Below are 22,309 nucleotides of genomic sequence, written 5' to 3'. Positions count from 1 at the left end.
GCATCTACATAAGACTGTTAAATTGATTGTTGTTTTATATCAAACAACTTTTATAATACTCAAAAAAAAAGAAGATATTTGGTGGGGATAGGGAATACTGGGGGTGACTTTGAGCAAAGAAAATTATGTATATATGGATATATACATAATATAATAAATATATATTTATTGTATATAAAATATGTATGAATAAATTATTTTTAAAAAGAAAATAAGTAGGCACAGAACTGAAAATAAACAAATAAAAATTTAACAAAGGAAAAAAAAAAGCCAATGACATGAAAGGAGAGGGTGACCACTAAGCCCATGGCTACCTACACAGAGAAACCCATAGCATGCAGAAGAGGAAGGCCAAGGGTATTTGGGATAACACAATGACCACATCTCAGTAGTCTGCAGGCAGAGGTGGTGGGGTTTAATGCACTACCACCAAATATACTCTCGTGGCGGAAGATCAAGTCTTATGTGACCTATGGTGGCTCAGGAGCCTAAAAGAGGGTTAGAGCAAAACTAGAGCTCCGAAAGGTGTGACATAGACAGGCGTATTTGTCTGTTTATGCCTCTCTGTCCCCTCAGTCTTTTTCTTTCTTCTTAAATAGGGTCTCACTATGTCATTTATGTCTCTGTATGTCAGGCTGGCCTGCCCTGCCTCTTCAGTGCTAGTACCAATGACATGCAACTCCATGCCTGGCTCTTTCCTAAATTGTTTCTGCTTTTCTCATAGGTACATTTCTACTGAGCTTTCTTGAACCTAAGCACACAATCCCTCATTAAATAGCTTCCCTTTCTTATTCTCTATCAAGGCAAGCAGACTGCTGGTCATCAGAATTAATTTTTTTCTTTAAAATCTGACATGTCAGTATAGAGAAAGCCCATGTGATCAGGGGCAAAGCCTGATTAAAGCTAAGAGGGTAGGGAGTGAACCAGTGCAGGGGAGAAGCCCTTGTCTGCTCCTGACCCACAGCATCTCCAGCTTCCAGGAACCCCTGTTCTCATCCAGAATGCTGCCTCCTAACTCAAGTACCAAACAAACTCGTATTTTAAGCTTAAACATTGTCCTATATGGAATCCCTTGTTCAAAAATCCAGTTTGGAACATACACAGTAAGAGAAGGCTGTCAGGGTGAGGAGCTGCAAAGATGGCTCAAGGTATCTTCTATGAACTAGAGACCTTTCTTGTGCATTCTAAGACCCAATCAGACACACTTTCCTAGCTGCAAACTTCATTCATATTTTCATTTACTTTTTTTTTGCTTCTCAAGACAGTTTTTCTCTGTGTAGCCCTGGCTGTCTTGAAGCTTGCTCTGTAAACCATACTGGCATAGAACTCAGAGATCCGCCTGCCTCTGCTTCCTGAATGCTGGGATTAAAAGCATGTACCACCACCAAGAATAGAGGAATGAGCTGGGTGTGGTGGAACACACTTTTAATCCCAGCATTCAGGAGGCAGAGCTAGCTCATTCCTTTTTTGTTGTTGTTGTTGTTGTTGTTGTTGTTGTTGTTGTTTTGAGACAGTGTTTCTCTGTGTGGCCTTGGCTGTCCTGGAACTCACTCTGTAGACCAGGCTGTCCTCAAACCCAGAAATCCACCTGCCTCTGCCTCCCAAGTGCTGGGATTAAAGGCATGCACCACCACCGCCCAGCCATTCCTCTATTCCTAAATCCCAGGCGGGCCACTTCTTTTGTAGCTATTTGTAGGCTGGGTCTGGCACAGAGTAGGAGTTAGAGGTAGGAGGGCCTGCTATAGGACATCTCTTAAGCTCATCCTTGTGAAGGCCGAAGGGGCTCCACAACTGAATTTCATCTTCCAGGTGGCCCAGACTGAGTGCCATAGACAGCAGAACCCAGCAGGCCCTGATGATGAATACTATACCAGTCTCCAGGAGAGCTATCTGAGCACTCAATTCTGTCTTCTGTGTTCCTGTTCTCTTTCTCTCCCCAGCTCTTCCTCCCTCCCTTCCTTCTTTTCAATTTTAGGTGTATGAATGTTTGGCCTGCATGTATGTCTGTGTACTTTGTGGGAGGCCAGAAGAGGATGTTGGAGCATATGGAACTGAAGTTAAGTTACAGAGGTTCTGAGCTGCTGGATGGGTTCTGGGAATCAAATCCCCATCTTCTGGAAGAGTTGGTGCTCTTAACCACTAGACCATCTTTACCAGCACAGAATCATTAACCAATTCCTGCTACAAATCTCCATAGAAGCCACCTATGTGAGTGGGGCATGAGAAGGTGCTGTGGTGTGAGGGAGTAGAGTTAATGCTTGGTGTCAGATGGGCCAATGGCCAGCCATGTGAAGGAGTATCACGGGCTCCCAACTGAACTGTGCTATGGAAAGATCAAGCTAGAGCTTGGGCACTTCATCTTGTTCCCACTGAATGTAACGGTCCTACCTTTTCCTCTTGTTTCTAGTGCTAAAGAATACTTTGTCCCATATCATCACAATGTGGCTTTTCAGTGCTATTTCCCATCACAATGGTAAGGTTGAAGAAGAGGCTAAATAGTTAGGCAAAACTTAAAATATTCATTATATGGCATCTTATAATGGCAAGTTTGGCAGTCTGGTTATGGGAGCAAAAAGGTATGATACCAGGTGAAGAGCAAAGTACCTGTTGACTGGCGAGTGTTTCCTTGTGACATGGCTGTTGTCACGATTTCTGTGGCTGCCTCTCTGACGGTTTGTTCCTCACTCTGCAGAAGGGTAAGAACACACCTCCAGAGAGAAAGTGTGTCCTGCAATTCTGTGAAGAAAACCAGAGGGAATGAACTCATGTCATACCACCAATAAGTATGCAGTAACGCTGCTTCAGACTCATGTGGGAGGAAGACATTCATGAAGAAGTGACAGACATTCTTTATGGGAGGTGGGGTGTTACTGTAAGACAGGGAGACCTGGGGATCAGAACAACAGAACAGAGAGGACCCTGCTGGGGAAGCTTGGAAACATTTTTATTTTTTTTATTTTCTGGGAAGAGGAAAGAAAGCCTTTTGTAGTCAGAAGGTGCTAACTGGCCTAGAAGGCTCTGGGCAACTCTCTCTAGTGTCATGATTTATGCAATAAGAATGTTTCTCATGTCTTGAATCTCAGCACTTAGAAAGCAAGTAGATGTCTGTGAGGTCAAGGCCAGAGGTCTACATATAGAGTTCCAGGATAGCCAGGGCTATATAACAAGACCCTGTATCAGGGAGAATAAAACAATTGAAGGCTGGTGGCATAAACTAGTAATCCCAGCCTTGGCTATGCAGTGAATTCAAGGCCAGCTTGAGTTACATGGCGAGACCTTGTCTCAAAAAAACCAAAGTGTGCTTTGCACTTTGCAGAAACTAGTTTAATGTTGATTTGAGAGATGGTGAGAACTTAACCAATTCTGGAAAGCAAAGCGTTAATGTGTTTGGGGACAAGAATCAAAAGTGGGGAAGGCACATGAAAAGGGTCATCCTCAGTTACATGTCTCTGGAGCCCAGTTTTTGCTACTGTTGGCTCTTAGAACTAAGTCTGCAGGTTACCATGTGGTGCTGATGTGGACAGATGAAAAGGAAGATGGTGCTCTGAGTAGCACCCTGGGCAAGACATCTAGAATGTAGATTAGTGAGAGGTCAAAATGAAGCCCAGTGGAATGGGCTACAGGGACATATTTTAGGAGGAGCAATTTTAATTTTAGAGAGGCAGTAGGCAGTGTGAGTACAGGTCTGTGGAGGGCATCATTTGAGGGCAGTGACAGAATACCACCTAGAATGCCTCTAAAGGCAGTGGTCTGAGTACCTGGCCCCCCTCAACAGTGCCATCTGGAGTAGTTCTCTTTCTCCTCCCAGATCACGCTTTAACTTTTACTCCTCCTTACAGACCCTACACTTTTATTTTTTAATTTTGAGACTAGGTTTCTAGCAGCCCAGGTGGGCCTCAGATTTACTATTAGCCTTAGATGGCTTTGAACTGCTAAAATCTCCCTGCTCCTACCTCCCAACAGCTATGACTCCAGGCGTGTGCCACCAAAGAATCCATCTTGAGTTTTGTTTGTAAGAAGGGCATTTGAAGCCCTAAAGTTCCTCTCTTTAGTCCACTTCAGCCTGGCTGGTTGCAGTGGTTCATGTGCACGTGGGCCCACTGGCCTTTGCTAATCATGGCATCCCCAGGACCAGCAGCTAACACGAACAGGACTCAATTCCACACAACAATTTCAGGTCATTTTACACACACAGAGCAACCAAAGTTGTTCAGAAAAATGTGTTGCAAGATGGTATTGCCCTTACTAAGAATGCTTGACCCAAGAGGAGAACAAATTGCCTCTGAGAGAGGAGCTTTACCACGTTGTCTAGGCTGCTTTTGCTGGCTTCGGCCTTTCAAATAGCTAGAATTGCAGGCATGGACTACCATGCCTGACCTAACCAAAGTTTGTTAGCCTTTTCTCCTATTGCTCTCAGTTCAGTGGTTAAATCATAACAGGAGGGTCGCTGATGATGTCACTTCCCAGACAAAGGCTGCACCAGTAGCACTTCATAGGACCTGATTACAATAACCTTCATAGGTTCACACTTCCATTTCAGGGTTAACACCTAGAAACCAATTCTTTCTCTAGCTGTACAACAAAACTGAAAGCTCTTTGGGGCTGGCCCTGCCTGATTCTTGAGGGCAAGCATGGAAGAACTAGAGAGACAGACAGTGACTAGCTCATGGGAAGTGAGCACCTCATAGGAAGTGGTAAGTCCACATGCAGAAGAATGCAGGGTCTGTGCTGGAGCTGGCCCCGTGCTCCTGGTTTTTCTTTAACTAAACCCTCTGTTTATAAGTCAAAACAAACTCCAAAGCAGCACAATAAAAAATTACATAAGCATCCCTGTGCTTTTCATCTTCCAAGGCTTTCAGTTTTCTTCAGCATTGTTGGCACGAAGCTTTTTCTAGTTACTGCTCTCTAGGTATGGGAGTGACAGTGAGGGAGGAACCCAGTTGAGAAGCCAGCTGAGAGCTGCACAACCCCCTGACTGAAGCAGTGCCTCTTCTATCCTAGGATTGATTTCAAGTTCAGTTCAGTAGCAAAGGGACCCAGCAGCCCAGCAGGGACATCAGACAGAAACCTGAAGTTAGCCTTAGCACCACAGAGACTGCTGGAAAGTACTTCCTGGTGTCTTTTAAGGAAGTCCTTTCTGGCTTCTTAGAAGAGGTTGAATTTTGAAAGGCAAACAAGTCAGTCAATCAGGGATTGTTATAGAGAGCTGGGCCCTACTGAGAACAAATAGGCCTGAGGAAGGCTGTGGCAGATGATGAGGCAGTAGGGTGGGCCAGGGATGAAAGAGAAAAACAAAAAGGGCCTACTGAGCTGTGTAAGGGTGTGTAGATCAAGCCTGAGACAGCAGGAAGCCACTCATGACTCTTCAGCAGCAGAGAATGTTGAGGTCCATTGATAATCCCAGCACTTGGAGACCAAGACAGGAGGAATTTCTCAAGTTCAAGGTTCTCCTGGGCTATATAGTGACACTGTCTCAATGATGGGTTTTAGTAATGGACTACCAAAAGGGTCAAATTTACAGACAGGAAAGACTGCAAAGCTTATGGGTGTTCTGAAAAAATGTCTGTAGAATGGCTTGGGTGATAAGATAGAAGAAAAAGAAGAAAAGCAACCACTGGTAAGAAATACTTAGAATATAAAATACTCAGAAGCCGGGCGTGGTGGCGCACACCTTTAATCCCAGTACTTGGGAGGCAGAGGCAGGTGGATTTCTGAGTTCGAGGCCAGCCTGGTCTACAGAGTGAGCTCCAGGACAGCCAGGGCTATACAGAGAAACCCTGTCTCAAAAAACCAAAAAACCAAAAAATAAATAAATAAATAAATAAATAAATAAAATAAAATAAAATAAAATCAAAGACTCAGAGAAAGTCCCCTGGAAACATGTAAAAGCATCGCATGTGCTTTTCCAGCATTCATCCCCGCTCCCTCAGATTCTGTGTAGCTCTGGCCATCTTGGAACTTGCTTTTAGACTAGGCTGGCTTCAAACTCATAGAGATCTTCCTGCCTCTGCCTCCTGAGTGTTGAGATTAAAGACATGTACCACCAGCACCTACCTAAGCGCCCCTACTTTTAAGCTGCAATGAGTGTCTCTTCCTGTGTCTGCTGAGTTGGGTGCACACTTACCGAGAATGGGCTGGGGACTGGTGAGGAACAGGGGTGCGGTGCTGGTGAGGACTTCAGCAACAGCCAGTCTAGATGCAGTAGGAAGATGGTTTCCACAGGACCAGACAATCAGCTGGACCCACTGCCTCAGCTCAGGGGTGAGAGAATCTTTGTTCTGAGAACACAAAAGAAGGGAAGGGCTCTGTCAAGCTGTTCCTGTAGCCCCAGGAAGCAGCAATATCCCCGTGCCCACTTGAAGCAAAGCCCCACTGTTTACTTTGACACCTAAGATGAACGTGTCTGCGGCACTCCATGATGCTGACGTGTGTTTTGTGTGATGTCAGGGTCAGAGTAAACACAGAGACTTCTCTTCTATAGTCAACTTCAGAGCACTCTTACTGCCACTCCCCATCCTCGGTCCCCTTAACCCGGACCCTTAACTCTTTGGCTCTATGGCTCTGCCTCATTCTGTGTGGTTTTCTTTCTGTGAGTAGCTTCTCTTTTACACACTGATGTTTTCCTTTCTTCTAGAAGGATCTCCTTTAGCACAGGCTGACCACAAACTTAATTCTTCTGCCTTCTACCTCCCAAGTGCTGAGATTACAGGTATATAGCACCACACCCAGCAGATTATGGGTTCTAAGCTTTATTCCTTTTCAAGGTCCAATAATGTTGTACTGAGTTGTGGCATTTGGTTTATTTTTAGCGCTTATACTCATTTCTTACTTCTCTTAGGAAGGAGATTCTGATTCAGTGTGAATTACTTCCTAGTACACTTTGGAGGTCATGTTGAAATCAAGCTGCTGTGGTGACATGCCATATGAGGTCATGAGAGTGGGGCCTCATGACATTCATGGATAAATGTTGTTGTCTCCAGGCTGGGCTAATCATGACAGGAGTGGCTGTGTTGTACAAGTGAATTCTCCCATTTGTTTGCCTGTCTGTTCCCTTTCTTCATACCTTCTCACCACGTGCCACACTCTGCCATGTCTGCAGTCTTACTAAGTAATGAAAAGGCTGTCTCTGGGAAGTGTCAAAAGTGGGAGAAAGAAATGTCTTTCATTCATGAAGTCCTCCATAAGAGAACAAGAGAGCAGCATTCCAAGACACAGGGAGCTGACTGTCTTTAACTGTACCACATGAGCCCATTCATTTCTTTGATTGCTCTGGGGCAATGGCTCTATGGATCTGAACTGAGGTTTCAGCTGCTGATGCCAGCCCCGACTCCAGAGCGTCAGTGTTTTTCTATGTTCATCTATTGTTCTGTGGATTTTTCTCTCCCTAGAAAATGTTTCCAGTTTTATGTGATAATACTTCAGTCAAGTTCCGAGCAGCTGGCTATGGAGGCAAATCATGAGGTGCAGCTGTAGACTGGTGTCTCGAGGAGCTTTTGCTTCTGCTGTCTGGACTGCTTTCTTAGCACCTGGGGTTTATTGTGGTTTGCTGTTGCTGTTTGTATCCTAAGACAGCATGTGCCTGTGGTCCTTATGCCTCAGCCTCAGGAGTGCCGGAATGACAGGGTAGCCTGTTTTGTTGTAGTGCTGGGAGGAACTTGTGCACACTAGGCTATCTCAGCTACTGAGCAGTAGCCCCACACCTCTTTATTGCTTTAAAACAAATCATGTCCATCATATTTCTCCTACCCTTCCTTCCAAACACCATTTTCTTCCTTTTTTTTACTTATTTATGTTTAAAAATTTTGTATCTCCTGTGACCTAGGTTTCATCTTTGGTCATGCCTTTGAATGACAGAGCCAAGGAATTAGCTTGCTAATGCTAACCCTGGGGTTTTACCCTGGCCCAGCCTTGGGCAATCTGATCTTTTTTTTTTTTTTTTTTTTTTTCGAGACAGGGTTTCTCTGTGTAGCCCTGGCTGTCCTGGAACTCACTCTGTAGACCAGGCTGGCCTCGAACTCAGAAATCCGCCTGCCTTTGCCTCCCAAGTACTGGGATTAAAGGTGTGCACCACCACTGCCCAGCTGGGCAATCTGATCTTAACCGCCTCTCTCAGGTGCTCCTCAGCTACTAAGCACTTACTCCTTCCCCTTGGGTTCTGAGTCCTGCCATCTGCCACAGTGGCCCAGCAGTCTCTTTCTCAGCGAACTAGCCCGTGCATGTCTGAAGTTCAGCGAGTGTCTTAGTGCCGGCTTCCCTGTGATCACAATGAGAAGAGGCGCTTGTACTACAGACTGGCCACTGCCTACCTGCTACCCTGAGATGGTGATGGCTGGCTTTTTAAATAAAATGTGTTCTTTAGAGTTTTATAGATGTATACAATGCGTTCTTATTGCTTCCCCCCTACTCTTTCTCATCTCCTTCCATGTCCTGGGCCCTCCCTTCTGCCCTGCCACTCCCTCACCTGTGCTTTGTCTTATTGGCACTCCCCTGGGTTGGATCAGTCCCATCTGTGTAGTCTCAGTAGTGAAACTCTCCACTGGAGTCTGGTGGGTTCATTAATGCTTAGACAACTTAAAATGAGTCTACTTTCTTAAAGTCCATTAGTAGCCTATGATTCAAGGGATAGAGTTCCTCCCCTATCCATGGCTGGACTGCCGAGAGGACTTGTTATGCAGGCCTGGTATAAGTAAAAACAGCTACTGGGGGTTTGGGATTATACTGATGTGTCTGGAGAATGGGATTTCCCTGTCTTCTCTGTGTCTTGCAGCTCTTCCATTCTTTCTGCCCCTCTTCTGCAGTGTTTGCTGAGCCTTGGTACGACGCCTCTCATACACACCTAGGTATGTATGGATGTGCCTCACAGCATCTTCCCACGAAGCTGTTTTGCTTCCTATGGCTCCACTTGACCTTCAGAAGGCATGTGGAACAGGTAGTGCACACACACACAGGACCTGGTTCAGATACAGTTCAGACACACAGTAGGCAGGGCACCTACCTCACCTTCAGCCTGTGTAATATATTAACAGATTTATTAGATTATAAACTGTAATCTAAATATTCTCAGAATTGACTTAACGTATTCCTCTTAAAATACAGTCTAGCTACAGAAATGGGGAGGAAGCAATCAACATATGTGTGTTGGGGACTGTCACTCTGAGAGGCTCTAGTCAAAAATGGCTAAAACAAGAGAGCAGAAGCATAAGTTCAGAGTCTTTGCAAGTGATTCCCAAAGTAAGACTTGAGCACAGTCACATTGCTATGGAGTCCCATGACTCTGCCTGCTGGGACTGTTGCCTTTTCCTGACATGCTCTGGGTAACCCCAGACCTCAGGACAGGTACAAAATTAGTCTCACCTTCTCACAACTCTGCACACGGTAGGCAATTATTTTAGAGGCAAGCTTCAGAGATACTCCCTGGATTTCAGATCTGGAAAATAAAAGAAAATTAACACACAGGTATATGCACGCTCACAAATCCTCAACAATTACCACATACACGAGTCAAGTTAACTTAAGATGAGACAGGGTCTCATATAACCCAAACTAGCCTCAGACTCACTAAGTAGGCAAGGCTGACCTTGAACTTCTGATTCTCTCATCTCCATCTCTTTTGTACTGGGATTATGGGTATGTGCTACCACTTTGTCTTTTGTCCTGCTAGGAATCAGCTAGGGCTTTGCTGATGCTAGATAAGCACTTAGCCAACTGAGCTATATCCCCAGGCCCAAACAACATATTTTATGTACAAATGTTTATGTGGATAGTCCATGTCCTTTGTAGGTATGAATTCTTTCCCTGTTTGTACTGCTTGTACTTTTTGATTACTAGTGTGAAAACCTGACACTTTTGTTAGTAGCATTTAGAATATAGCTCCTAGGCTGAGGCTTAGAAAGCAGCTCAGTATCTGAGCTCTTAGGGAGTGCTGTGAGCAGGCTCCCTGCCTGATGACTGAAGAAGTATAGTTTGCAAGACTGCAAAAGCCCCGGGTCAAACCTGTCACTGGAAGCAATGTCCATAGTCCAGATCAGGAACTCCTGTGGGGAGAGGTGAGCATAGCACTCTGTCTGCGGAAGCCATTCACTGGGGTTCAAGTGATAGAGAATCTTTAGGACCTATGAGTCAAATCCAAGAAAACAAGATAAAGAAACACACAGGGAAAAGTCTTGTGCTCCTAAATCAAGATTTGCTTTTAATAACAAGGAAGGAGGAATCTATTTTCAGAAGGCCCCCAAATTTCACTAACTTCTTTCCTTTCTAACATCTTTGAGAAACTGAGGCAGGGCAGAGCAATGACAAACTTGAGGGTTCTTGGTGACCTAACATCAAAGCTAGATGCCTGTATGGTCTCACATATGCTAGAGCAAGCAGATTTCCTTCCCCCCATGCCCATTCTTACTACTTAATTTTGAAACGGGTCTCAGTAAGTACTCAGACTACCTTTGGACCTTTGAACTTGTTATGAACTGTGTGGTTATGCCCCAGCCTCTTTAGTATCTGAGACTTCACATTCATTTTGACTAGATTTTCAGGGAACCATCTGCCTGTAAAGAGATGTGTGAGTAAAGAAGACCCCTGCTCTGTGTGTAGCTAATGGAGGCCAGAGGTGATGTCAGCTGTGCCCTTTCCTAAAGACAGAGTGTCATGACCTATGTATGACCAATAAATCTTTACAAATACCACTGGCATCTTAGGGCTCTTTCTATACGTAAAGTCAAGCAACATATAGAGCACTGATCTTTGGGATTCTAAGCTACTGTCTGTTGCCCTAGACAGTACAGGCCTGACTTCCTCTCCTCATTTGTATCTTCCTGGTGGTTTCCAAAATATGGGACAGAGGGATGTCAGTGCAGCAGCAGAGAGCCTACCCTGCAGAAACATCCCGGGTGGTTTTCCTTCATTGCCAGCAGCAGGAACTCCTCTCCCAGACTGTATAGCAAAGGAAATGGCTCCTTCTGTCCCTGTTCAAAGGATGTTGCCCTTTCCAGCAGGGTATCCAGGGCTAGCAGGCGCACTTCAGGAAAGGAAGACTTCAGAAGCCGAGAGAAGGAGAGAGGAGCAGCAGTTGCCTGTCCTTCAGCTTCAGCCAGTGATGCCCACACTTCAGGGATGGCTAGTTTGGTAAGGCTCTGCAGGTACTGGGGCAGGCCTGGCACCTTGAAGGTCCAGGGGAACCCTGTAATCAGCTCTGATTCCAAGATAATTCTTCTCACATCTTCCCAGAAGCCAAGACTCTCCAGAGCTAGAAGTAAAAAAGCAGAGAGAAAGAAGTAGTGATTTCATTGGATTTTTTTTTTTCCAGAAAAAGATACAGGAGAATGGGAATGATCTCAGAAAATGGGCTCCTGAACTTCTTTTAGACACCCAACAAATACAAACCCAGTGAGTGACCTTAACTGGAAAGCCCCAGAAGTGCCCAGGGCAAAAGTCCAGACTTCCTGCAGGACGTGAGTCCCAGTAATGCACCAGAGGCTCTGGGTTTGATCCTGTGATGACTGGAAGCCCACAAGAGAGCACACTTCACTGTAAGGACAACTAACGGTCATACAGGCTTTTCTAGGACTCCACTCACTGGCCTAGTTCTGCCCTTCCCATGGTAACCCGGAAGGCATCTGCATACCATTATTTTACTCTCTGTTTTCTTGAGATGAAAATCTCTACTTCCTTTCTATCACAAGAGGATTCCCCTTCCTGTTCTAGCTGTACTGCTATGGGCAGATCTCACCCTCTCTTAACTTGGAACACAGAATAGTCTTATATCCTGCATTATTCATCCAGCAGGGCCATTAACCTCTCTTGCTCTGGACACAAGGCCACTGGCCTTGCTGCTGGATCCTGATGCACAGAGTTAGTAGAAGCCACAGCCCTCTTCTATGACTACTGAGAGGGGAGCTGCTTTGTATTCGGGACTTAGGTCAGTTTAGGTCTCTTTGTTGGTTTAATTCCTATTAAACCTTATCTACCTATTAAGTTTAATGTTCTGTTTTTTTTAGTTATGAAGATTTAAAAAAAAAGTCTATTCAAGTGTTCTCTCAGTACATCCCAGGAATGAAGAACAGAAGGGGCTGGTCAGACACGAGCTGGCTTTGGGTACATGTGAAGGAAGGTAGAACTATGTCCTTTAGTAAACTGTTAGGGATAATCTTACCCCTCTTCACCCACTGTATTAGAAGGATAAACAGAAGTCAGAAACATGGCTTGAAGATCTGCTCCTTAAAGGGCTAGTGAGATAGCTAGCTTAGAGAGCAAGAACATATGCTGTTCATGCAGAGGACCCAGGTTTGGTTCATTGTGGCTTACAACTATTTACAACTTCAGTTCCAGGGAACCTAAGACCTTCTTCTGACCTTCAAGGATACCATGCACTTATGTGGTGCACATACATACATGCAAGAAAAACATTCATATGCATGAAATAATAAATCTAAAAACAATGTCAAGAGCCAAGCTGGTAGTGCTTGCCTATGATCCCAATAGGCTGGAGGCTGAGGCAGGGGGACAGCAAGGTTCAGGACAGCCTAGGCTACACAGAAAGATCCTATTTCAGACAACCACACCAAACCAATAAACCCAAATATAATTAAAACCTAGAACTGCTTGGACCATTTCTGAGTAGTGTATTATCTGTAGGGGATGTTCCAGGTAGAGTATATGGTCTCCTGAACTCCAGAGTGGGACAGGCAGAAATAGCTTGCTTTCTCCAGGATCGTGGGAGGGAAACATATTTGGGAAAGTCTTGTGTACAGACACCTGGTCTTCCACACCAATGGAGTTGATGCTCTGAGTACTCTGGGACACACAAAGATTCGACAGCTCGACAAGGAGAACTGTCTGTTATAGAAGAGCCTAAGACTGAAGGCAAATAAAGCCATACACACAATATTCAAAGGCAACTATACAAAGCCTCAAATGTCTATTGTTCTAAAACTGCTAGTGAATCAATTATAGGAGCCACGGTGCATATTATGTATCATGTACTATTCTGTCATTATAAAATAGTATATATATCTTATTTAACATTATGAATTAAAATTACTTTTAAAATGGACACTGTTGGGTATCCCTCTACCCATTTAACAACTCATGAATAAGGCAGCACCACTATTATTGTTCCTTTTCACAGGTAAGTCAAGAGAGAGGTTAAACCATTTGCTCCAAGCTATCAGTGAAATGATAGGTAGTGGGCTGGTTAGTCTTAGGCCAACTTTACACAAGCTAGGGTCACTGGGAAGGAGGGACCATAACTGTAGAAGATCCAGCTCTAAGGCATTTTCTTAATTACTTATCGATGGGGGAGGGCCCAACCCATTGTGGTCATCCCTGGGCTCTATAAGATTGAGCAAGACATGTGGAGCAAGCTAGTAACCAGCATGGCCTCTGCATCAGCTCCTGCCTCCAGGTTCCTGTCCTGCTTGAACCCCTGTCCTAACTTCTTTTAGTGATGAATAGTGATATGAAAGTGTAAGTTGAATAAAATAAACCCTTTCATCTCCAGCTTGTCTTTGGTGATGGTGGGTAAAGAAAACATAGAAGCTGGAAGAAAGACCAACAAGAGTACAATAGGTACTGCCTGAGAAAAGGTGAAAAGGTCTCCAGGGGGCAGCAGAGATGACTCAGTGCTTAAGAGCATTTGCTGTTCTTGCAGATAACTTGAGTTCAGTTCCCAGCACCCACATCAGATGCCCTGGATGTGGATCTGATACCCTTTTTTGGCTTCTACAGGCACCGTGTGTGTGTGTGTGTGTGTGTGTGTGTGTGTGTGTGTGTGTGTATGTGTGTGTGTGTGTGTATGTATATGTGTGTGTGCATACATAAGTTAAACAAAATAAAAGAATTCTGTAAAAAAACAGCCTCTCTGCTAGAAGAATGATGTAAGAACAGATAGATGGAGGATCCAGGACATCTAAGCGGTCTGGTTTAGGTCTGTACCATGAGGTTGAAGAGCATTAAACTGTTCATGTCATACTTTCTAAGACTGCTGCTTAGAAAAAAACTAATATGTTGTGCAACAACAGCGACAGAGATATACCAGAACTTAGCTTTCCTCAAATTTCATTTCACTTATTACCATGTATGGGTGGAAATGCACAGGACAGCAGTGGAGCCAGAGGACAACTGTATGGAGCTGATTCTCAATGTTCATTCCCATGGGTTCCAGGGATCAGATTCAGATTTGTAAAGCAAGCACCTTTATCATCTCTGTGGCCCAGGCAGAATTCCTGAAGCATAAGTGTGGCTCCCCTGGAGGGGTCAGTCTTACTGTTTTAGTTAATTAACCAATTAATTAACTAATTTCTGTGATAAGGTCTCAGGTAGCCCCTACTGACCACAGACAGAGCTGTGCCACAGAGCTGAAGATGACCCTAATCCTTTTGATGGCTGGAGTTGCAGGCCGGCATCATCATACTTGGATTATACAGTGTTAGTGCCTGAAGTAGGGCTTGATGCATGTTAGGCAAGCCCTCTACAAAAAAGATTTAGCCCAAGCATGAGTTTTTGGATTATCCTGAAAAGGCCCTGGTTGGCCTAGCTCTTGGTATGTCTACCCAGCTGGCTATACATTTGTGACAATTCTCCTGCTTCAGCCTCCCAAATGCTAGAATCACAGGTGTGAGCCATCATGCCTGGCCAAACCACAGACACAGTTCTCACTGAGGAAGTCACCCCTCTAGCCCTTATAGGTGCTGCTGTAGCAGTTGCTGACACAGGCATTTTGGAAACCACAGCCCTCAAGCACATGCACATGGTCCTAGGAGGTGTAGATTCTGCTGGTCTCAGGTTATGCAGATTTCTGGTTTGTTAAGAAGCTGTCCTGGCACAGTCATACTCTGAAGAAGTCTCCCAGAGTTTGCTGTGTTTATGACTGGGTAGGCAGGGACTGCAGTTCCAAGTAAAGTACAGCTGATGCTGCTGGCTAAGTACTTCCCAGTAGGGTAAAGGAAGGTCACTCACCATGGTGAATTTTCTCTTTAGGGAAGACACTAAAGGAGGGTGTTACTAAGGATTCAGAAGAATGAATAAATATGATCAAATGATGCAGAGAGGGCAGGCAGAGGGGCCTTCTACAGTGTAGATGCTGGCTCACCACATATAGTTCTGTTCTTGGTCTCTTTTAAAGTCTTAGGTGTAGCAGAGAATTAAAAAGACCAGCCCTACTTCTCAGCGGTCCCATGGGTGTAAACTGTAGAAACTGCCCTCCCCACTGTGCTCCAGAGCCCAGTGAGGAATGAGGGGACCTCTAGGAGGAACAAGAGGCTGGAGGGAGGAGTGTACATTTTTTTTTTTTAATATGAAAAATTGCAGAGATAACACAGAATTCCTTTCCTACAGTGGTTCTCAGCCCAGGGAGCATGTGAAACTCATTGGGGAGTTTAGGAAAATATGTCTATTTTAAAGTGACCCAGGTAACTTTCGTGTGCATCTGGGATGCTTCCACACCTGTTGGTGCTTCCACACCCACTACAGCACTCACTGTGAGGTTTTTCAACAGGATCTCTCTGACAAAGTGTGTCTTGGGGTAGTAAATGCAGTTCAAAGTCTATTTCAATATAGGGTACTTATATTTTTGTTTTTATGGATGCCTTTTGTCAGCAGGACACAAAAACCTGACAGTAGCTTCCTGGTCTGAAACTTAACAGCTTTTTCTACCAGGCAGTAATTTTTGTTTGTTTTTATTTTTGTTGGTTTTTTTTCGAGACATGGTTTCTCTGTGTAGCCCTGGCTGTCCTGGAACTCACTCTGTAGACCAGGCTGGCCTTGAACTCAGAAATCCACCTGCCTCTGCCTCTCAAATGCTGGGATTAAAGGCGTGCACCACCACTGCCCAGCTGGCAGTAATTTTTAAACTAACTTTTCTGTTTGTCATCTCAAACCATGGTCTCACTGAAAGGACCCAGTCCTTGTTTGATTGGCCCTACTGTATTTGTATGAGGTCCAGATGGCTTTGGCAATCCTATTTGCATGGGACTTTTCCAGTCTTCCCTGTTGGGAAGTCTTCACATGTTCCCACCAGTATGGTCAACTCAGTTATTCATGAATGTGTCTCACATTCAATATGTGTTCATCTTCAGATATGTTTTCTGTTTGTTATTCTAAGCACAGTGTATTTCTAGTCTTTAAGATAATGGCTTAGTGGCTGGGTTCACATGGAAGGAACTACCCCCTGCTGTGCTATGTCCAGCCTCATTTGGAGGAATAATACCCAGGAAAATATTAATGGGTCTGGTGGCTCATGCCAATAATTCTAGTACTTTGAAGGCAGAAGCAGGAGGATCACTGTGAATTCAAGGCTAGCCTGAGCTACTCAGTGAGACTGAATCTTCAAAATATAAAACAAAGTTATAAGTAATGGAGCAGACAGTTTTAAGTTACCAATTTAAGAAAGGTATTTTTATTTTAAGCTATGTGTATATGTATGTCTGCATTGTATATGTATATGTGTATATGAATACCTGTGTCCGAGGAGACTAGAAGTGGGCACCAGACCCCACAAGGCTGGAGTTACAGACATAGTAGACGGCCAGATGTGGGTACTAGGAACCAAAGTCAGGTCTTCTTTAAGAGCAGCATGTGCTCTTAACTGTCAAGCCATCTTTCTTCTCTGTTGCCAAATATTTCTTTTGCAAGGTAAGAGTGTTAAAAAGCCATAATTAGCCAGGTGTTCTGGTACAGTATTCAAGCTCCAGTGCTTGGGAGGAGGCGAAAGAATCAGGAATTCAAAGCCATCCTGGGTTATAACCTGTCTCAAAACCCAAACTGAACCAAATCAAATCAAATCAAACCAAATCAAACCAAATCAAAAGAATAAAACTCTACTATTATCTGGTCATGGTGGCTTATGTGTATAATCTCAGTACTTGGGAAACTAAGGCAGGAGGATTATAGCAAGTTCAAGTTTAACCTGGGCTATATAGAGTGTGAGACCTTGTCAACAAAGACAACCAAAGCTCAACTACTTCCACCCCCTCTCGGAGAAGAGGAGATGGAACCACACAGTGCCAGAGCAAAGTTTTCTAGATCTGGGGCTTAAACCTGGGGTCTTAACCATGCCAGGCAAGCAGATTACCATCAGGCTATAATACCATACCTAAGGGAAATGAAAACAATTTGGTTTTTAAGAATTGTACCATGATATCATCTTGCTACAGTTTTACTGCACCAATGCCTGGGACCTACACTGGGAATGGCAGCCCAGGGGAAGCTGAGATAAGCTTCCTGTGGGTGGTCCATCTGGAAAAAGAAAAAAAAAATGTATCTCTTGAGGTGCTGGGTTCACCCCTCTACATGAAATGAATACACACACCCAAATCAAAAATTCACATTAGTTTTAACAAGGAAAAACTGTGGCTGATATCACTGCCACATGATTATGGATAAGATGGGGCTACAATATAAAGGTATTCAATTTGGGGAAGGGAGAAGGGAGGAAGAGAGTGAGGGAAGGGCAGGAGAAAGGGAGATAATGAGAATGAATAAATGAGAATACAAACAATTAGAAGAGAGAGAGGTCCAACCCTCTCAGAAGACTAACATCTCAAATTTTAGGTGTCCACTCCAGAGTTTCTGATCCAGTAAGACCCTGCAGCATGTTTCTAGCAAATTCCTAGGTACTGCTGATGCTATGGTGTGGCAGGGGCCACATGCACTTTATCGCAGCCTATCTGAGGTCATCTGCCCTTCTCAGTGACAAAATGGATCTGCTTTTTGCACAGTGTTTCCTCATTGGAAGCCAACCCCTTGATCTAGTTCTTAGCCACAGAGCTCAAGGACATGTACAGTGTTCACTGGGATGTCACTGTGATGTCACTTAAAACAGTCCTATGCTGAACTGTCCAGCAGACAAAGGGTAGGAAGGAAACCTTGTCCAGGCCTGGCGTGATACTTTCTTGGTGCCAGAGATGGTTACAGGACAGTCTTAGCAGTCTACTGACAAGCAGAAATCAGAGGATGAATGGGAAAGGATCCTTCTCCAGAGAGGAAATGGCTAACAAAGAGAATGGAGGCTTGGAGTGGCTATGAGCAAATCTCAAGGAGACTCACCATGTTACTTTGGAGGCTCCCTGCCACTAAACTTCAGAGGCTCTTATTCCACTTGCCCCTGTGTGTGCTCCTCCCTCACCTCAAATTTAATCTGTCTTCCATATTCTGCAAAGCTCTGAATTCTCTCATGCTGCTAGGCCAATACAAGTATGCAGATTGGCTGGGGATATGGCTCTGTTGTTAGGGTGTTTGCCTGCCATGTGTAAGTTCCTGAGTTGGATCCCCAGTCCACATACTCTAGGTGAGGTTGTGTACTCCTGTAATCCCAGCATTAGAGAGGTGGAGGTAGGAGGATCAAATGCTCAAGGTCACTTGGCTACAGAGTGGGTTCACGGCATCCTGGGATACACAGGACTCCCTCCTGCCAAGTTTGCAGACATAGCAGTCCTAAACTTTCTTCCAGCATGCCTTAAAGGAGGGGCTAAGAAAGTCTCAATGTGCAATGGGGTGTCCCATATTCTCTCAGGTCAGTGAGAGCTACAACTGAGCCAAGTGAAGTTCTTAACTGAAATGGCTGAGAAACTGGGCCTAAAAATAATCAGCTGATAATTTGTACTCTGTGACTATTGATGTCTTGTTATGTAATTTCTCAGTTAAAAAAAAATACTCGTACAGAAAAGGAAACCATAGGAACAACAACAACAAAATCAACTGTTTTATTAATTTTTGGCTTCTCCTTATCAAAGGGAAATTTCACTCTTCCGTTTCATACTCTGCCCCACCCAGTAAACTGTAAACTGAGCCCAGAGGCCCTTCCGGTTATAAACATAGAGAGGAACCTGGGAGAGGACCTGGGGACAAGTCTTCCCTGAGCTGGTCTTGGCTTGCTTTTTCTTGTCAGATTTGTTTCTAGTTCTCCGGCACCCTTCAAAGATGAACAGAGTCCCCATCACTTATGCAGCCTCTAATAATATCCCCTTTCCCTGTGTGCTGGACAGTTTCAAGTCAACTTGATACAAGCTAAAGTCATCTGAGAGAAGGAAACCTCAATTAAGAAAAACCTCCATAATATCTGACTGTAGGAAAGTCTGTAGGGCATTCTCTTAATTAGTAATTGATATGGGAGAGCCCAACCTATTGTGGGTGGTGCCATCCCTGGGATGGTGGTCCTGGGTTATGTGTACGAAAGGAGGCTGAGCAAGCTTTAAGCCATGGAGAACAAGTCAGTAAGCAGCATCCCTCGATGGCCTCTGCATCAGTTCTTCTCTCCAGGTTCCTGCCCTGTCTGAGTTTCTCTCCCAACTTCCTTCAGTGATGGACTATGATGTAGAAGAGTAAGCCCAATAACTTTTCCTCCCCAACTTGATTTTGCTTACGGTGTTCCATCACAGGAGTAGTTACTCTAACTAAGATACTCTGGTTGTCAGAATGTTCGCAGAATCATACATCTCCTCCTCATTCCCCAAATATCATGTTTTAGGCTGGCATGGAACTCACTATGTAGCTGAGGATGACCTTGAACTTTAGACCCTCTGGCTTGCATTTCAAGTGCTAGTATTATAGGCCTATGCACCAAGGTGCAGGTGTGTTTAAGCAAAGAATCCTTATGTGCTGCTGGGGATGGACTGAGGATGTCTTTTAAGTATACTATTTGAAGAAGACCTTCTTAAGCCATAAACTGTGAGCACAGCCCTTCTAACTTGTAAATCGGAAGATTCCAGAAGGGATGAGTGCATAGGGAGGGGCTAACATTTTTAACTACTTCCCTCTAGCTCCATCCCACCCAGCCTTAGCCCAACATAGACAGCCAATCAGGAAACATTGTAGATAAACACAGGATGAACTAAAGACACAAACTTGCAGTTATTTCCAACATAGTCTGCTTCTGTTTCTTCAAAGAACTGCCTCACAGTGCAAGATTTGGAAGGGATTTGCACCACCATAAACCCCAGCACTTGCCACCCTTTGATTTAACCTGTTTCCCACAAAGGATTTTAGGCCTCTCTGATGTTTCCAGGCAACAGGAGACACCATGAAAGCACTCTGAGGATTACACCTGGATGGACAGACTCCTATCAATACCTTGGCCTATTTTTGTTGCCTCATTACCATTGAGAGGGACTGGGACCAACCAATCTCAGTCCCTTGTCAGTGTTTCAAGACAGTCTGGAGACTGTGCCTGAGTTCTAAAGTATATACTTTAAGAAACAGAATCTGGGGACTGGAGAGACTGCTCAGCGGTTAAGAGCACTGATTGTTCTTTCCAGAGGTCCCAAGTTCAATTCCCAGCAACCACATGGTGGCTCACAACCATCTGTAATGAGATCTGATAACCTCTTCAAGTGTCTGAAGACAGCTACAGTGTACTCTTACATAAAATGAATAAATTACAAAAAGAGAAAGAATCTAAGACCAAAGAGGCCTCTGGCATTACTGACTGGATCACAAACTACAAAAGGAGGAGGACTGCAGGGAGGGGCTCCCAGCTGGTGAGCCCAACAGAGTCTGGTCGGGTTGCAGAGGTCCAACATGGAGAGAGGAGTTATCTTCCAGGTAAGCAACAGGAGGCAAGCTAAGGAGGAAGTGCACCCAGTATTCTTGTTTTAATGTGCCCACCAAAACTCCAGATGAGGCAGTAAAAGTGTGGGAATTTATACACTGGGTGGTGACAGATATCAGTGAAAGCTTCAAGATTGAGGCCCTGATCTAGAATAGTATCTTTATAAAAACAGGAGAGACACCTGAGCCAGGATGCTCTCAGCACTGTTGCCCTCAGCCATGGATGACACTGCAGGAGGCCCTGGCCAATGGCAAGCAGATGCTGACATCAGGTTCTTTCATGTCTAGAATGGTGAGCAAAAGACATCTATTTTCTTTATAAGTTAGCCTGTCTATGATGTTTCTAGCAACAGAAAATGGGTTAAGACACCCAAACATCAGTGCAGAAGCTCTGTTTCCAGGTGATAACCTCCCTTTTTTGCTGCCAATTAACTTCCAGACAGCTATGTTTTACAGACCTATTATCCCAGCATTCTGGAGAAGGCAGGATGATGGTTCAAAGAAGCTGTAAAAGACCAAAATAAAACTTCTAGAGATAAACAGTACAATGTCTGAAATAAAGACATAGTGGACAGAATTCACAGCAGATGAGATAGCACAATGGAAAAGACAAGTTAATAGTTAATCTGAAGACACAGAGATAGAAGCTGGGAAAAATGGAACACAAATTGAAGAACAAAGAAAAAGCCTAAAATGTGGGGTGCCTGTAGGAAACCTTCAGGTGACCTAATACATGTGACAAGACTCCCTGAAAGGGGAGGAAGTGGACAAGGTACAAAGAAAAAAGTCAAAGAAATAATGGTGCTAGAACAGCTGATAATCATATGAGACATTTATCTCACATCATACATGGGAGTTACATAGATGTAGATCATGCACTATAATATAAAATCTAGAACTAGATTTATATCAAGTTTAGATATCAAGATGCAGCTCAGTAGTTGTATGTGAGTGCTTACTTAGCAGGTCCAAAGCCCTCGGCTGATCATCAACCAACCAACCAACCAACCAACCAACCAACCAACCATTGAATCCATCAAATACAATCCCACTAAGCTTTAGAAGAAAGTATGAAAGAATATCTTTGTGATCTTGAGATAACGACTTAACTAGTGCAGACGTATTATCCAGCATTTTTCTGGAGAAGGCAGGATGATGGTTCAAAGCCAGCTTATACCACACTGAGTTCTAAGACAGCCTTGGTTATAACAAGGAGACCCTGATTAAATCAAACTAAAACAGAACAAAAAAGCACAAATCATTCCACAAAAATAAGGGAAGAGAGGGAGGGAGGAAGTGAGTGAGAGAAAGAAAGACAAAAGAAAACTGGACTTCACTAAAATTAAGAATGAGGGGCCAGCCGGGCAGTGGTGGCACACGCCTTTAATCCCAGCACTTGGGAGGCAGAGACAGGCAGATTTCTGAGTTCAAGGCCAAGAGCAATGGATGCTCTCCCAGTGGTCCAGAGTTCAATTCCCAGCAACCACATGGTGGCTCATAATCATTTAAGAATAATAAAAAACATAAAATTTACAGAATTTCCAGACAAGATATTCAAAATGGTTACATGCTTCTTCTTGTTCTTCCTTCTTTTCTTTCTTTTGGGGGGGGGCAGGGTTTCTCTGTGTAGCTCTGGTTGTCCTGGAGTTTTCTCTGTAGATCAGGCTAGCCTTGAAGTCACAGACCTGCCTCTGTCTCCCACTGCTGGGAATAAAGGTGTGAGCCCCTCCTGGCAGCATTTGGTTGTGTTTGTTTTTATTTTGTTGCTTAGGCT

The 22,309-nt window shown here is 44.2% G+C and overlaps 1 protein-coding gene across 1 annotated transcript in view; it reads right to left on the bottom strand.

The window, feature by feature from the left end:
• Positions 1 to 22,309, bottom strand: part of Thada (THADA armadillo repeat containing) — a 289,337-nt gene that overhangs the window by 35,493 nt on the left and 231,535 nt on the right. The window contains exons 32-36 of the mRNA XM_031355527.1: positions 10,866 to 11,239; positions 9,994 to 10,112; positions 9,355 to 9,427; positions 6,125 to 6,278; positions 2,605 to 2,736 (exon numbers count right to left, since the gene is read on the bottom strand). Of these exons, the coding sequence (XP_031211387.1) occupies positions 2,605 to 2,736; positions 6,125 to 6,278; positions 9,355 to 9,427; positions 9,994 to 10,112; positions 10,866 to 11,239 (852 nt within the window). The remainder of the gene's footprint in view (positions 1 to 2,604; positions 2,737 to 6,124; positions 6,279 to 9,354; positions 9,428 to 9,993; positions 10,113 to 10,865; positions 11,240 to 22,309) is intronic.

Source organism: Mastomys coucha, unplaced genomic scaffold (assembly GCF_008632895.1).
Source record: "Mastomys coucha isolate ucsf_1 unplaced genomic scaffold, UCSF_Mcou_1 pScaffold6, whole genome shotgun sequence".
Classification (NCBI taxonomy): Eukaryota; Metazoa; Chordata; class Mammalia; order Rodentia; family Muridae; genus Mastomys; species Mastomys coucha.
This window is presented reverse-complemented; position numbering and strand designations above follow the sequence as displayed.